The sequence below is a fragment of the Loxodonta africana genome, chromosome 23, assembly GCF_030014295.1.
Source record: "Loxodonta africana isolate mLoxAfr1 chromosome 23, mLoxAfr1.hap2, whole genome shotgun sequence".
NCBI classification, from domain to species: Eukaryota; Metazoa; Chordata; class Mammalia; order Proboscidea; family Elephantidae; genus Loxodonta; species Loxodonta africana.
The window spans coordinates 72,308,131-72,323,270 of NC_087364.1; the positions used below are offsets into that span (position 1 = coordinate 72,308,131).

The 15,140-nt window shown below is 39.6% G+C and overlaps 1 protein-coding gene across 1 annotated transcript in view; it reads left to right on the forward strand.

Moving 5' to 3' along the window:
- The window catches only part of MME (membrane metalloendopeptidase), a 92,544-nt gene that overhangs the window by 49,025 nt on the left and 28,379 nt on the right, over positions 1-15,140 (forward strand). The window contains exons 8-15 of the mRNA XM_003416139.4: positions 506-640; positions 3,216-3,317; positions 5,273-5,409; positions 5,519-5,612; positions 6,727-6,855; positions 7,664-7,762; positions 9,575-9,655; positions 11,313-11,416. Coding sequence (XP_003416187.1) covers positions 506-640; positions 3,216-3,317; positions 5,273-5,409; positions 5,519-5,612; positions 6,727-6,855; positions 7,664-7,762; positions 9,575-9,655; positions 11,313-11,416 — 881 coding nt within the window. The remainder of the gene's footprint in view (positions 1-505; positions 641-3,215; positions 3,318-5,272; positions 5,410-5,518; positions 5,613-6,726; positions 6,856-7,663; positions 7,763-9,574; positions 9,656-11,312; positions 11,417-15,140) is intronic.

Here is a 15,140-nt window from a genome sequence, read left to right on the forward strand (position 1 = left end):
AGGAGACAGATAGAAAGATACCTTGATCGTATTATGTGAATCGGAGACCATCTCTTAAGGAATAATTTGAAAAGTAACTACAGTATGTACAATCAGAGAAAACCTGAGAAAAGAAGATTTGGTCAAGGAATTTAGTGTAACTGAAGAAAAAAAGTAGTATGTGTTGTTGCTCACCAAGTGTATGAAGGCTGCATTCTCATTAAGACAATTTAAAATGACTCGATTGAAAATTGAAAACGATAAAATCTCCACGACCAGAGGGTTGTAAATCACTGAGTTCTTTCAAAATGATGCCTACTGCTGTGCTCCGAATCGAAGACACGTTGACCTTCTAAGAATCTGTACAATTCATGTCTTTTAGAATTTAGGAAAGTGTTTCTAATTTGCTGTGCTTTATGTGTTACCGAAACTTTATTGAATACAAAAAAAAAAAATTCAAGTTAGAGCTCCACAAAGAACACATAGAAGGTTCTCCAGTAACTTACTGCTATTTCTTTTCTCACAGGCTTGCACGGCGTATGTGGATTTCATGATTGCCGTGGCTAAACTAATTCATCAGGAGAAAGGACTGGCCGTCGATGAAAACCAGATTTCTTTGGAAATGAATAAAGTTATGGAATTGGAAAAAGAGATTGCCAATGTAAAACACATTTTCTCTGACACACTGGATAATCTTTAGCCCCTTTTCCCCCCTCTTTCTATCCTATTTTAAGGGTAAAAGGTGAATTCAGTACAACTCCTTAACTAAGTGATAAAGGTGCATAGCTCTAAGTGGGTCATTGATTCAAGAAGACCTTTGAAACTGCAGAATTGCCTAGTAAACTAGGATTCTGACATCCAAGAGACAGACTAAGTTTGACAAATTAAACTAGATACATTTAATTGCCTATTTTAAGAGGATTGCATCAGAGTTCTGCCATTTATAGCTGAACTGTTGTTGAGGTACCCTTGACTGGTTACTATTTGGAAAAGCTGTTTTGTTTTTTTTATCTGTAGAATTTTACTTTTTTATTTCAGAGTTTAAGATGGTCACAGAGATTGCCTCTCTCCCCTGAACACAGTCACATGACAGTGTGATGCCATTGAGTTCAGACTGTCAGGCTACTGGGTTCAGGGAGATCAGGTGAGAGATTTGCAGGAAAGCCTAGGCGGTGTATGCCTGAATTTCCTCTATTCCCAGATGAAACATTGGAGTCTGGGTGGGTACTTTCTTCTCTGACATTCCCCTGACGGGTCCTGCACTCTCAGTGACTTAACCCTGGGCCTAAGTGGCACCAGGTAGTATTGATGGAGCTCATGGTCAGATTCTGTCTAGGATCCACAATGCTCCCTCTGACACTGCCAACAACAACCCGTACCCCTAAATCCCCCATCTGCTTGCCACTGCCATTCTGACCTTATCAGAGTCTTGAGAACTGAGGACCTTTGAGGGCCATTTTAGACTCCCTATTAGAGCTACATAACCAATAAGCAGCATCATGATAAACGGAGAAAAGATTGAAGTTGTCAAGAATTTCATTTTACTTGGCTCCACAATCAACACCCATGGAAACAGCAGTTAGGAAATCAAATGACACATTGCATTGGGCCAATCTGCTGCAAAAGGCCTCTATAAAGCGTTAAAAAGCAAAGATGTCACTTTGAGAACTAAGGTGCACCTGACCCAAGCCATGGTATTTGCAGTTGCCTCATACACATGTGAAAACCGTACAATCAATGAGACCAAAGAAGAATCGATGTCTTTGAATTATGGTGTTAGCAAAGAATATTGAATATACCATGGACTGCCAGAAGAATGAACAAATCTGTCTTGGAAGAAGTACAGCCAGAGTGCTCCTTAGAAGCAAGGATGGCGAGACTTCTCATGTATTTGGACATGTTATCAGGAGGGACCCATCCCTGGAGAAAGGCATTATGCATGGTGAAGTAGAGAGTCAGTGAAAAAGAAGAAGGCCCTCAAGGAGATGGATTGACAGAGGGCTGCAACAATGGGCTCACGTAGCAACGATTATGAGGCTGGCGCAGGGCCAGGCAGTGTTTCATTCTGTTGTTCATAGGGTTGCTATGAGTCAGAACCAACTTGATGGCACCTAACAATAGAGCTACATGAAATGAAAAATCTCCAATCAGAACCCGATTATGCTTGGAGATGCAGCTGGATGCATGGCACTTTGATGGGTTACAAGTGGGTCTGTGCTGGTGACAGAATTGTTAGAACAGTTTACTGCGGGCAAATTACCACTCGCACCTCCCTAAGCCGTGTTCTCCCTAGACCAGCCTGAGCTCTGTAGTAGGCCTGTCTTATTTGTATCTGTATTTTTTCTCTTCTCTTAGACTCCAGAATTGGGATGGCATCTGAGCCATCTTCGTATCACCTATGTATCCCTAACAGCGTTCAGCATAGTATTGCTGGCAAAGGATGTTCAACAAATAACTTTTTAAAGCAAATGAATAAATAAGTGACCCGAAGGGGACGTTGGAGCCATTGTTGTCAAGAAACAATGTCCACTTTTAAACCTTCACCTTTTGTCTCTTCTCACTTTTTCTTGTTTCAACTCCTAACCGGGGAGTTACTGCACTTTTCTTGTCTCTGTTTCCTTGATACATTCAGAAAAAAAAATAAAATTGGATGCTGTTGGATGTAGAGTACTGAACTGGTTAAGTAGGATGAGAGGACAGTCGCAAAAGTGGAAGTTGCTGTTACGGTCCTCGGGTACCTTGCAACCTGACTGTACTGCTTACTAGGAATTCTCTGTTTTGTTTGCCTAAATTTGTTTGCAGAGACTATTAACTTTTGGGAGGTGGGGAATGAATTTTAACTGGGACAGAATGGTGGTAAGGGGGAGGGGGGGAAGCTAGTATTTGAGAGAGAAATTGGAGCTGACTATATCCCAGAAACTTATTAAAATAAACACCTGCAGACAAAAGGGAGCCAGCCACTAACCATAGAAGGAAAGAAGACCGCACATATGACTTATGTGTTTGGGCAGGTGCTAAAACGTGAAAAGTTTTCAAAAGAACTTTAAACTTGACCCAGCACCTAAAACCTCTTAAATTTCACTTTGCTTTCTGGTATGCCAAAGTAAATTACAAAACAAATATAGCACTTATATGAAATGTTGGGATATCTATCTCAGATTTTTTCCCTCTTATAGGATTATAGTTTTCTAAAGAATTTTTAGTCCTAAAATAACAATAAAAATTTAAACCCATAGGCTACAACTAAATCTGAAGACCGAAACGATCCAATGCTTCTCTATAATAAAATGACATTGGCCCAGGTCCAAAATAACTTCTCATTAGAGATTGATGGGAAGGTAAGTAGCAAGTTTTGTGCCCTCTTATTCTGCCATTTCCTAAAATTATAACATTGAAAAGCTGTTTCCTAAAATATACTTAACTATTTATTGAACTTCAAAATGAATTTAGATAACACCAACCACTTTGGTGACTTCATGACAACACCCAGAACTCTCATGTGAAATCATTTATATGAAGCTAGAGATGAATTTCAAAGGTAAAATTCCTTGCAAGACAACTATACAATAATATTGAAACTATCATAGAAGAGGACAGAAAATCTTTCTGAGAGACCAGTATAGAGTTACCTCACTTGAAGAGCCAACAATAAAGGCACTAGATTTCTTTTTCACTCTTGAGAAAAAGAATTTATTCGTAGAGCTTGCCATGTTCTCATTAAGACCATCTATGGAGATGTTCAGAGCAAAAGAATGGAGAGTTAGACCCCAAGCGATAAGAAGAAACTTTGTCTTAGATTGCATTTATAATCAGCAGTTGTCATCTTTTGGCTTGTCTGTAACTCATTAGCTAGTATCTAACCACTGTTTTGGGGGCTATGCGTTTATTCTTGTGTACTTTTTTGTACACGTGACCAGAAAAGGTGGCAGCATTCATAGGAAAAGGTAAAAGCCACCACAGTCAGTGATGGGGCCGTTCTCCTTAGCACTAATTGTTGTAAACAAGGACTTTAAGGGCATAACCTCTTGAGTTAAGCATTGCTTACTTACAGCATTTTAAATGCCTAATAAATACATTTTGAAAGAATGATCTGAACCACCAAAGGAGATCAAGAAAAGTACATCATAGCACCTCATACTTAGTGTGTGATCAGTTTATTTACATATTCCTCGAATAATAGAACTTAAGATATTGATAGGGAAACCCTGGTAGTGTAGTGGTTAACAGCTACGGCTGCTAACCCAAAGGCCGCAGTTCAGGTCTACAAGACACTCCTTGGAAACCCTAGGAGGCATTTCTACACCGTCCTATAGGGTCGCTATGAGTTGTGAGTTGGAATCAACTTGACGGCACACAGCAACAAGAGACTGCTAATCTTCTTAGTCTCCGACACTAAAATACGAGTTTAAACAAATCCACAGGGTTTGCACCATCTCCACTTAGGCCTTCTTAGATTTCCATTGATGATTGAGTAAATACATTTCCCATTTAAAAAAAGAAAAGGGAGTCAAGATTTCTTTTGGCAACTCCAAACCTACCTTCTAAGCATAAAAATTGCATGAGGAGCCACATAGACTGAATATTGATGGTTTCAAACGTGTGTTTTGTTTGGCTTCACTGGACCATTTGTGTTGTCTGTATAAGGGCACCACCTCTGGTAACCAAGAGAGTGTTTTCACTTACAGCGGGATCTCCACTGAGATGCATTGTCTTCCAGATTTATTTTTTAATATCTACTTTTAAAAGATAAACACTGTATTTTGTTTGTATTGAAATATATATGTAATATACATGCATATTTCAATTTTTGCAAAAAGCAAGGAAGCTTTAAACTTTTTGTGGTAAAAACATATAGCAAAATATTTACCATTCCAACAATTTTTACATGTACAATTCAGTGATATTAATTACATTCATCATGTAACCCATAAACCCGTTGCTGTTGAATGTAGGAAGCTATATTTTTAAAGCTGCCTCTTCCGTTTTCTTTCTTTTATTAATCCAAGGTGATGACATTAGTCTAATTTCTAGTTGTATATCTCTACATTCGAGGTTTTGTGTTATAAATTCAGCTATCTGAATAATCATGCTGCAGAATTAATTTTTATTCCAAACTGACTGAACAATTGAGGAAAAATCCCAAACAAATAACAAGTTGGCCGTGCTGTAATTACATAGTGGTGTTACTGACACCTTTGAACATCTAACCCTCTAATCAAATTTGAATCTTGGAACCAAGAAGAGAAATCTGTGATCACTGAATGTTTTATGCCTGTTTTTTGTTTTTTTCCAGCCATTCAGCTGGTCAGATTTCACAAATGAAATCATGTCAACAGTGAATATTAGTATTTCAAATGAAGAAAATGTGGTTGTTTATGCTCCAGAATATTTAACCAAACTTAAACTCATTCTTACCAAATATTCTGCCAGGTAGGTATGTCAGAGTGCCCACATCCTCAAAGTTTACATTTCATATCACTCTTTAGAAGCTTTGCAGCCTCATCTTTTCTGTTGCTGGGTGGTGGGTTTTTTTATACAGAGATCTTCAAAATTTAATGTCCTGGCGGTTCATAATGGATCTTGTAAGCAGCCTCAGCCGAAACTACAAGGAGTCCAGAAATGCTTTCCGCAAGGTGAAGAAAAAATCTCTCTTTTCTTAAGACTTAAAGCATAAAGAGATACATGGTTACCCCGTGTACACCGCTAGAATGTAGTGGACTTTGCCAAGAGACAAAATGCCAGCTGTTGGCTCTTTTGGCCATATTTAAGATATTCTGCCTAGGGAAAGGAGTCTGTTTTTGTGGGCTTTTGCCACCTTATGATTGTCTACTGTGGCACCATGATTGCGTTGTAGGGTCATGAGCTACATTTCGTTATTGGAGTCATTCATGAAAGAACGCTCTCTTGGTTTTGGTTGTGTTAAAAGCAATCGCAGTGGAACCTTCCAATGAACGTAATTTTCAGGCGCTCGTAGCATACTAGAGATATACTGATGGACTACATTCACCTGGACAAATCGATGAAAGTACACCTGCCTGGAGATAATCTTCGGGTCTTTTCTTAGGCTGTACCGACACCATTTAAACAGTCATCATTTTAGCCCTGTTGTGAGGGGAGAGGTGAGGAGAGACTGAGGAAGAAGGGATTCTTCCTAACATATTGCTTGGTGTCTTGAAAAGAAAATCACTCTCTGATGGAAATTTTTTCAGTGTTTACCCTTTAAAAGAAAATGTAGGCAACATTTTTAAAATTAAAGAATGCAAAGGTGGTGTTCTGCCAAATCTCCCTGACCTAAATTAATCCCCTATTGGTCCTTCATATATAGTTCTTCTAAATACCTTGAAATTTAGCTAACACATTAAGGAGCCGGAATGTGTTTTCTTGTATAGCAGATGTCCCCTCTGGTATATTTCTTGAAGATTACTTCCCATTTATGTTTATGCAGTGGTGACAGTATGGTTTTTCTTTCTTTCTTTTTCTAAAGCTATTAGGAGGATATTAACTTGTAATGGCCAAAGTTCTCCTGGGATATGCTACTGAAAACATATGCTTCTGAGTCATCTATAAACGAATAATCCAGTCAGATTGCATTTTATCGTAGGGTAGGGACATGTGCGTGGTGAGAAGTAATCAATACTGCAAGAGCTTGGAGACCTAAAGAATAGAACCTTCTGAAATGTGTGCTCTTAAACTATCTTCCAACCGTCTACTCTTGGTCAAGCCCCATTTCCTTTTTCCCTTCCACAGGCGATTTATGGCACAACATCTGAAACTGCAGCCTGGAGGCGTTGTGCAAACTACGTCAATGGGAACATGGAAAATGCTGTGGGAAGGCTTTACGTGGAAGCAGCCTTTGCTGGGGAGAGTAAACACCTGGTAACGTCTGCAGCACAAGAAACTTATCAGTTATTTGTTTGCACTGATGGACAATTCAGTAGTCCATAACTTGGCTAAGATTTTACTAACTGGGCAGAAAGCCTCTGAATCATTATTTGCCATTGTTTCTCAACAAATCTCACTCTCCTCCCAAGGGTTTTCTCCTAATATTGTTTAGTCCAAAACCAGTGCTCCATTTTCCAGGAGCAGTGTATTCAAAGGACTCTGCCCATGTTCTATTGATAATAAACTCTTCTCTTAGCAAAATTGACCAAGAATACATGTTTTCTTGAAAAACGTAGAAGGTAAACTAGGGCTTATTTGAAGTATAACAAATGCACTCCATTTTTTATTGTCACTGAGGGAGAAACAATGGAACGTAAAGACATGGCAAAGAACCTATCCAAAGGTACCTCATCCTTAACTAACGGTACTGACAGCTAATAGATGTTTTTTCTTAGTGCTTCTTATATGAGAGTGGGAGCTATTACATTCTGAGTATTTTTTTTTTTTTTATGTATGTATTTTAAAAAAAAGAAACCGTTGCTGTCAAGTCATTCCAACTCATAGCAACCTATTAGGACAGAGTAAGACCTATTGAATCAGCAGCGTTAACAGTGGCAATATGATTTAAGAACCTCATGTTCCACTGTGTCCATTTGTTTAGATCGTGGTTTGTCTGTAAACTTACGTTTCTTAACATGTTATTGAGTCGCATAAAGACAGCTTGCAGCTCTGTTTTTAAAAAATTCATGTTACAAAGAATAAATTCATGGCCTAAATTTGTCTTTTGTTCTTTTGCTTTGAGGTTGAGGATTTAATTACACAGATCCGGGAAGTTTTTATTCAGACTTTAGATGACCTCACTTGGATGGATGCTGAAACAAAAAAGAAAGCTGAAGAAAAGGTAAAAAGCAAGGCAAAGCTAACTATCAAAGAGAAATTTCATTATAGCAAAAGATTAACTGTAAAAGAGGTTAGGAAAAATGTAATCAAAGATTGCCCTAAAAAAACACAAGCTCCTTCAAGATGTTAATGTTTCCAAGAACATTTTTTGTTGATAAATAATTTTTCCATGATTTTCATCTTTCACTATCTCTTTGCAACCAGCACCCATTCCCCATGTTCAATTTAAAACTTTGAAAGTACTCCCATTTTCTTTTTGTTTAAAGATGACATCAGAAAGCAAGAGGAAAATCTGTGTGGTGGACATGTGATGAATTAAAAGATTTTTTTTTTAGCTTGGCTGCTAACCAAAAGGTCCCCAGTTGGAATCCACCAGCCACTCGTTGGAAACTCTATGGGGCAATTCCACTCTGTCCTATGGGGTCACTATGAGTTGGAATCCTCTCGACGGCAGTGAGGTTTCTGCATTTGTTTGCCTCCCCTGGGAGGCACCTCTCAAATGCTGCCATGCCAGTCCTCTCCCATGTGTTGCTGTAAAAAAAAAATAAATAAATAGCATAGTGCCCTTACGGCGCTGCCTCGATGGGGTGGGGGTGCAGGCAAACGCAGAAAGCAGGCATTATTTACGTAAAATACGATAGTCTTTGGGGAAATGTCTTCTAGGGAATAAGGTACCAGTGAGAGGAGACTGATTTTATACCTAGGAAGCTGCTTTGTAAGTAGCCCATGGTGTGAAAAACTACAAGAAAACGGGCTGGACCTGACTGACTTCAGTGACACACATGCTGTCCGTTGCATTGGGTAAATCACGGGCTTATGTAACAGATTTGTAAACCCAAACCACACCCACTGGATGGCAAACCAAATGACTCCGAGATACACGCTTGAATTCCCATGAAAATTTTAAATTAATTAAATGATTCAAGAGCAAGGTAATATTATGTACCCAAAAGTCAAACAACTAAAAAAATTAGAACGAAATTAAAATAGAAATAGCAAGTAGTGTTTTTTTTTTTTTTTAAAGTAAGTGGCAATGATAATAAAAGTCAACAGTTTTAAAAAAAATTAGAAATAATAAGCAATAAAAAAAGTGGTAAATATGTGCTGGTATAATAGGGCAAAACTTGTCTTTCACTCAATTAATTATTATTTTTGTTCATTTAACTTTGAGAAGATAGGTATTCTCATTTTAGAGACCAAAAAAAAACACAAACCCGATTCTGACTCATAGCAACCCTGTAGGACAGGGTAGAATTGCCCCATAGAGTTTCCAGTGAGCAGCTGGTGGATTTGAACTGCCTACCTTTTGGTTAGCAGCCGTAGCTCTTAACAGCTATGCCACCAGGGCTTCAGAGACCAAAAGAGAACAAAACTCCCAGGATGAATATTAGCACTAAACCTGTAAACTCACCTGTTTTCTCAGCCAAATCACCAAAGCAGAGAGATAATTACAAGCTGTTAGAATGGAGGCTCTAAATATGATCCCTTCTGTAGAATTGAAGGAAAAAAGTCTTTCAGAGAAGAAATTCGTAAAAGTACAATATATGTGGAACAATGGCTTGTCAGCTTTTGTTTCCTTGGGAAAGCTGTAGTCTAAGAGAATTAGGCATTAGAAGCTAAATTTCAGACCTATTTTAGTTTATTTTGAACTCCCGAAAGAACCCAATGCAAAGGCCTCTGTTTGAGGGTTGCCGGAATCTTTTTCTTTTTTTGTAAGTAGTATGGATCAAGTTACTTAGTTGCTAGTAATGGCTGAAGTGTAGTGTTTGTGCTGGAAAGTTAGATAACCATCCTTACATTATGGTTTTCACAGGCCTTAGCAATCAAGGAAAGGATCGGCTACCCTGATGACCTTATCTCAGATGATAGCAAACTGAACAAGGAGTACCTCGAGGTAAGTCCCCAGGCTTATAAAGATTCTGGGGTAGCGATTCCTGGGGCCAGCGACAGTGTCATTTCCAGCTACAGGGCTTCAAAAATGTGAAGTGGCTTGCAAGTGTAGATCTCCAAACCTGAAGCCTTTTACCCTGAAGTCAGAACATTGCTTATTTAGTTAGCTTTTTGTTTCATTGGCCTGTACTGTATTTGATGGGTACAGTTAATATTATTTTCCAGGGGTGGGCATAAGTGGCCCAGATATAAAACTGGGCTGGACAACAGGTAGCCCTCAAGCTTCTTATCACATCTTAAACAGGCCTGACAAGTCGAATCTTCTAGTTTCCTTCCATTTTCTAAGTATCCTCTACTGGATAAACCAGGTCATGTATTTCGTATTTAAAAGACAAAAAAAAAAAAAGATGATTTTAGAGCTGAAAACAATTTTATTCTCCCCTGATTATGTAACAATTAAAAGAGAAGAAAGATTAACGTCACTGCAGAAGTGATTTCAGACTCAGCTAAGGGCCCTGTTGCTAACATTGTGGCCACCATCACTACTTGAAACCCTGGTGACAATGAGGCACACCTTGCCCAGGTTCAGGGATGACAGTCATGCCTTACCCAGTGATTTCTTGCCAAAGGTGAGATTTGTGAGCCACAATGCCCACTCTTCCCTTTCCATTGGCATAATAGCATAGCTATCTCTTTTAAATGAGCTTGCTCCAGAGGGCAAGTCTTGGGGGGGTGCCTGATGGCAGAAGAATAGTGACTAAGAGCCTAGATGCAAAGCCAAACTCCTTGGGTTCAAATCCCAGCTGTACCACTCACTAGTTTGGGCAAGTGACTTAATTACTCTGTGCTCAGTTTTCTCAAGTCTAAAATGGATCCAACAGCCCTTACTTCAGAGGATTATTATAAGAATTAAATGAAAGCAATACGTATTTAAGGGGCCCTGGTAGCACAGTGGAAACCCTGATGGCGTAGTGGTTAAGAGCCACGGCTGCTAACCAAAAGGTCAGCAGTTCGAATCCAGCAGGGGCTCCTTGGAAACCCTATGGGGCAGTTGAACTCTATTCTATAGAGTTGCTATGAGTCAAAATCGACTCAACAGCAGCGGGTTTGGTTTTTTTTTTTTTTGGTAGAACAGTGGTTAAGAGTTCAACTGCTAACAAAAAGCTCCTTCAAAACCCTATGGAACAGTTCTACTCTGCCCTGTAGGGTCACTGTGAGTCAGAATCGACACAATGGCAATGCCGAAAACAGGGCCTGATGCGTTATTGTTGATGTTGTTGTGTGCAGTTAAGTTGATTCTGACTCATAGCAACCCTATATTACAAAGTAGAACTGCCTCATAGGGTTTCCTAGGCTGTAATCTTTACAGGAGCAGATCTTCAGGTCTATTCTTCCACAGACTCACTGGTGAGTTTGAACCACTGACCTTTCAGTTAGCAGCCAACCACATGAGAACTGTGCCTCCAGGGCTCCCCCTGACACATAAGCGACACTACTAAATAGAAATGTCCTGTTATCATCATCCACTATGTAAGAATTCATATTGGTATAGAGAGGTGTGTCTGATACTAGAATTTAAGAAAATATCCACTATAATTTTTAGCAAAAATTTTGAAGATACCTGTTTTAATACTTCTCCCAAAATCTTTTGCATAATATAGTTGGACTACAAGGAAGAGGAATACTTTGAAAACATAATTCAAAATTTGAAGTTCGGCCAAAGTAAACAACTAAAGAAGCTCCGAGAAAAAGTGGACAAGGACGAGTATGTATATTCCAGTTTCCAGTGTGTTCATGGAGCCCTGGTGGTGGAGTGGTTAAGAGCTGTGGCTGCTAACCAAAAGGTTGGCGGTTCAAATCCACCAGGTGCTACTTGGAAACCCTGTGGGGCAGTTCTACTCTGTTCTATAGGGTCACCATGAGTTCGAATCAACTCAACCACAACAGGTTTGGGTTTTGTTTGTTTGTTTGTTTGTGTTCATTCAGAAGTGAGCCTCCCCACCCCCTCCTTTATTGGGTTGGGAGAAAGAGTCTGACTTATGAAAATGTTTAAAAGTATAATGGCTTCCCTCCATTGAGTATCTTTAAGAGCGTTTAAGAGAATTATGCTAAAAATCTAGGTCAGGAATTCAGCCAAATTTGAATTTTTTCCACTAAGACATCCTCAGACTACCTCCATTTTTGTTTTCTTCTTTCATTATCGCATGTCCACCCTACTTTGTTTGTGGACAAAATTCTCAATAACACCTTAGTCTAAGTAACATGGCTTTTCGATCTTTCTCTTAGGCCTTACTCTATCCCCAGAATTTTACCTTCTGCCCAGAGCCTTCCCTTTTTTCTATCAGTCGGGTATCCCACAACTCCATCCCTTTCATAAATTCATCATATAGCACTTCTCTCAAACCTGTTGTAGGCAAATATAAGATACCAGGAATCACTTCCGTTCATGTCGTTCCAACGTTCTTACTCTCTGCTTGCTAGTAACATCAGTACCTCCTGTTAAAGGTTAGTTTGTTTATTTTTCAATTAAACAGGCATGTGTGACATATTTAGCAACGTATGTGTTTGTGGACTTAAATCCCTAGAACTGCTTGCGTCGACTTTGTCTTACCAGGTTCTTAGCTCCTAGAGAACAGGAGCAATTCTTTTTGACCACTGTCTTAGTTATCTAGTGCTGCTATAACAGAAATACCACAGGTTGATGGCTTTACCAAACAGAAGTTTATTCACATCTAGTAGGCTGAAAGTCCATATTCAGGGCGTCAGCTCCAGGGGAAGGCTTTCTTTCTCTGTCGGCTCTAGAGAAAGATCCTTGTCATCAGCCTTCCCCTGGACTAGGAGCTTCTCAGCACAGGGACCCCAGGTCCAAAGGACGTGCTTTTCTCCTGGCTCTTGCTGCTTGGTGGTATGAGGTCCCCTCTGCTCACTTCCCTTTCCTTTTATCTCTCGTAAGATAAAAGATGATGTAGGCCACACCCCAGGGAAACTCCCTTTACATTGGATCAGGGATGTGACCCCAGTAGGGGTGTTACATCCCACCCTAATTCTCTTTAACATAATCTAATCTTGCCTCATTAACCACAGGCAGAGATTAGGATTTATAACATGTAGGAAAATTACAATCACAAGATGGAGGACAACCACACAATACTGGGAATCATGGCCTAACCAACTTGACACATATTCTGGGGGGACACAATTCAATCCATGACAGCCACTAACACTTCTGTACCCAGTACAGTGCTGAGCACATCAAAGCTTATCAGTTAAAATGGAGTTAATGAATGAGTGAGCAAATGAAAACATACTAATTGACTCTGTGCCAACAACTAACACAATAAGATGCCAGTGAGGCACTGGATTCATCTGTGCGTTCATTTAACCGTTCATTTATTCTTTCATTCAGTCATCCAACTACTATTTTGGACACTGACAGAGTCCAGGTGTCCTTGGGCACTGGGAGAACCAAAGGTGAAGCCCGGTGACGTTGCATTATGTACCAACACCAGAAGGTAGACAAGAGAGGTTGTAATAAATGAGGGAAGCAGTGTGCCAAGAGAGGTGTGGAGTACAGTGTGGGACTGTGTGACGGAAGGCCCGTTCTGTTCTCATTAAACTAGAAGCAGGCTGGCTGCAATTCCCAAATGGAAATGTCAGTACTTTTCAATTCTTGCACAACATTTTGAAGCCTTGCAACACCAAGGTGCCTGCAGGAGAGACTGCCTATTGGGCTGAAGCCCGGGTTTATACTGAAGGAAATGTATTGTCAGGTGCTAAAACTGGAGCTGCAAATATCAGAGAATGCTTAGTGTCCCAGCTAGGAACAAAAGGGAAGTGGGTGGGTACGTATGGTTGGTGTTTTAATCAGCTATCAAATCCTATCTTTATAAACTCATAAAAAAAAATCATCAAAAACGATACCCTGTGGGTAAATGTATCATCTGAGAATGTTTCTTACAAATTGGAATAGTTTCCTTTTTAAAAAATACTTAAAATTGATAACGGGTAGCACGTACAGAGTATCTACTAACAAATATTGCCAAATATCCTTCCCGAAGATGGTTAAAGTTAGGAAACCCTGGTAGCATAGTGGTTAAGTGTCACGGCTGCTAACCAAAAGGTCAGCAGTTCAAATCCACCAGGTGCTCTTTGGAAGCTCAATGGGGCAGTTCTGCTCTGTCCTATAGGGTCGCTATAAGTCAGTATTGACTCGACGGCAACAGGCTTTGTTTTTTGGTTTACATCCGTATGACACCAGAAGACTAATTGATAATTTTGTAAGTAATTGTTGCAATCCTGCTCTGTCCTATAGGGCCGCTATGAGTCGGAATTTATAAGGCTAAACTCAGTTCCTAAAATAAAAACGGTCACATCCAAGCACTTCACTATTGCAGTTCGTAAAGATATGCAACATTATCTTTGCCGCTCTCCCTGTTTGACAAGTTCAGAAATGGATCAATTTAGAAAGTGTGCCTGTGAACACCTGAGCTAATCTTGGGCTAGAAGAGTCTCCACCTGCCCAGATGAGTGTCTGGCACTTGGAAAGGACAGAGATTTAAAATAAAAAAGAACCTAGCCTGTATTTCCAGAATGATCTCAAATATTTGATATCTTCTGGGGCTTTGGTTCCAGTTTGCAAAGAACTTCAGACATGACATATTATTAGTAATAGTGCTGAATTGGGAATTCAATATCCATTGGCAAAATTACTTGTAGTATTTCTAAAATTATTTGCTTACAGTGACATGATTTTTCCCCTAGTGTTCGGAGGGCAAACATAAATCTCTAAAGAAAAAAAATGCATAAGAACAAAAGAATGTGAATTGTTTTCAGACTTGAAATTACTTTGGCATTTCCTGAGGACGGGACTTTGTGCAATGTCATTTGGTGGGTAGGGCCAGTGTTTGTAAATCATGACGATAGAGCTAGATGGGGTTTTCATGAACTACAGAGACTTATTGCTGAGTCTCTCCTGTCATTATGCATCAAAATAAAAACACTGACGTTGACAGGAGCCAAATCAATAAACATTTACTGAGCATCTACTATGTGCAGAGCACCCTATTACATGGGATCCACAATCAACACCCATGGAAGCAGCTGTTAAGGGATCAAATGATGTATTGCACTGAGCATATCTGCTGCAAAAAAACCTCTTCAAAGTGATATAAATGGAAGATGTCACTCTGAGGACTAAGGTGCACTGGATCTTAGTCATGGCATTTTCAATCATCTCATATGCATGCGAAAGCTGGACAGTGAATAAGGAAAACTGAAGAAGAAGAATTGATGCCTTTGAATTATGGCGTTGACAAAGAATATTGAATGTGTCATGAACTGCTAGAAGAAGAAACAAATCTGTCTTGGAAGCAGAGTCAGAATGCACCTTAGAAGTGAAGATGATGAGACTTTGTCTCATGTACTTTGGACATGTTATCAGCAGGGATCAGTCCCTGAAGAAGGACATCATGCTTGGTAAAGTAGAGGGC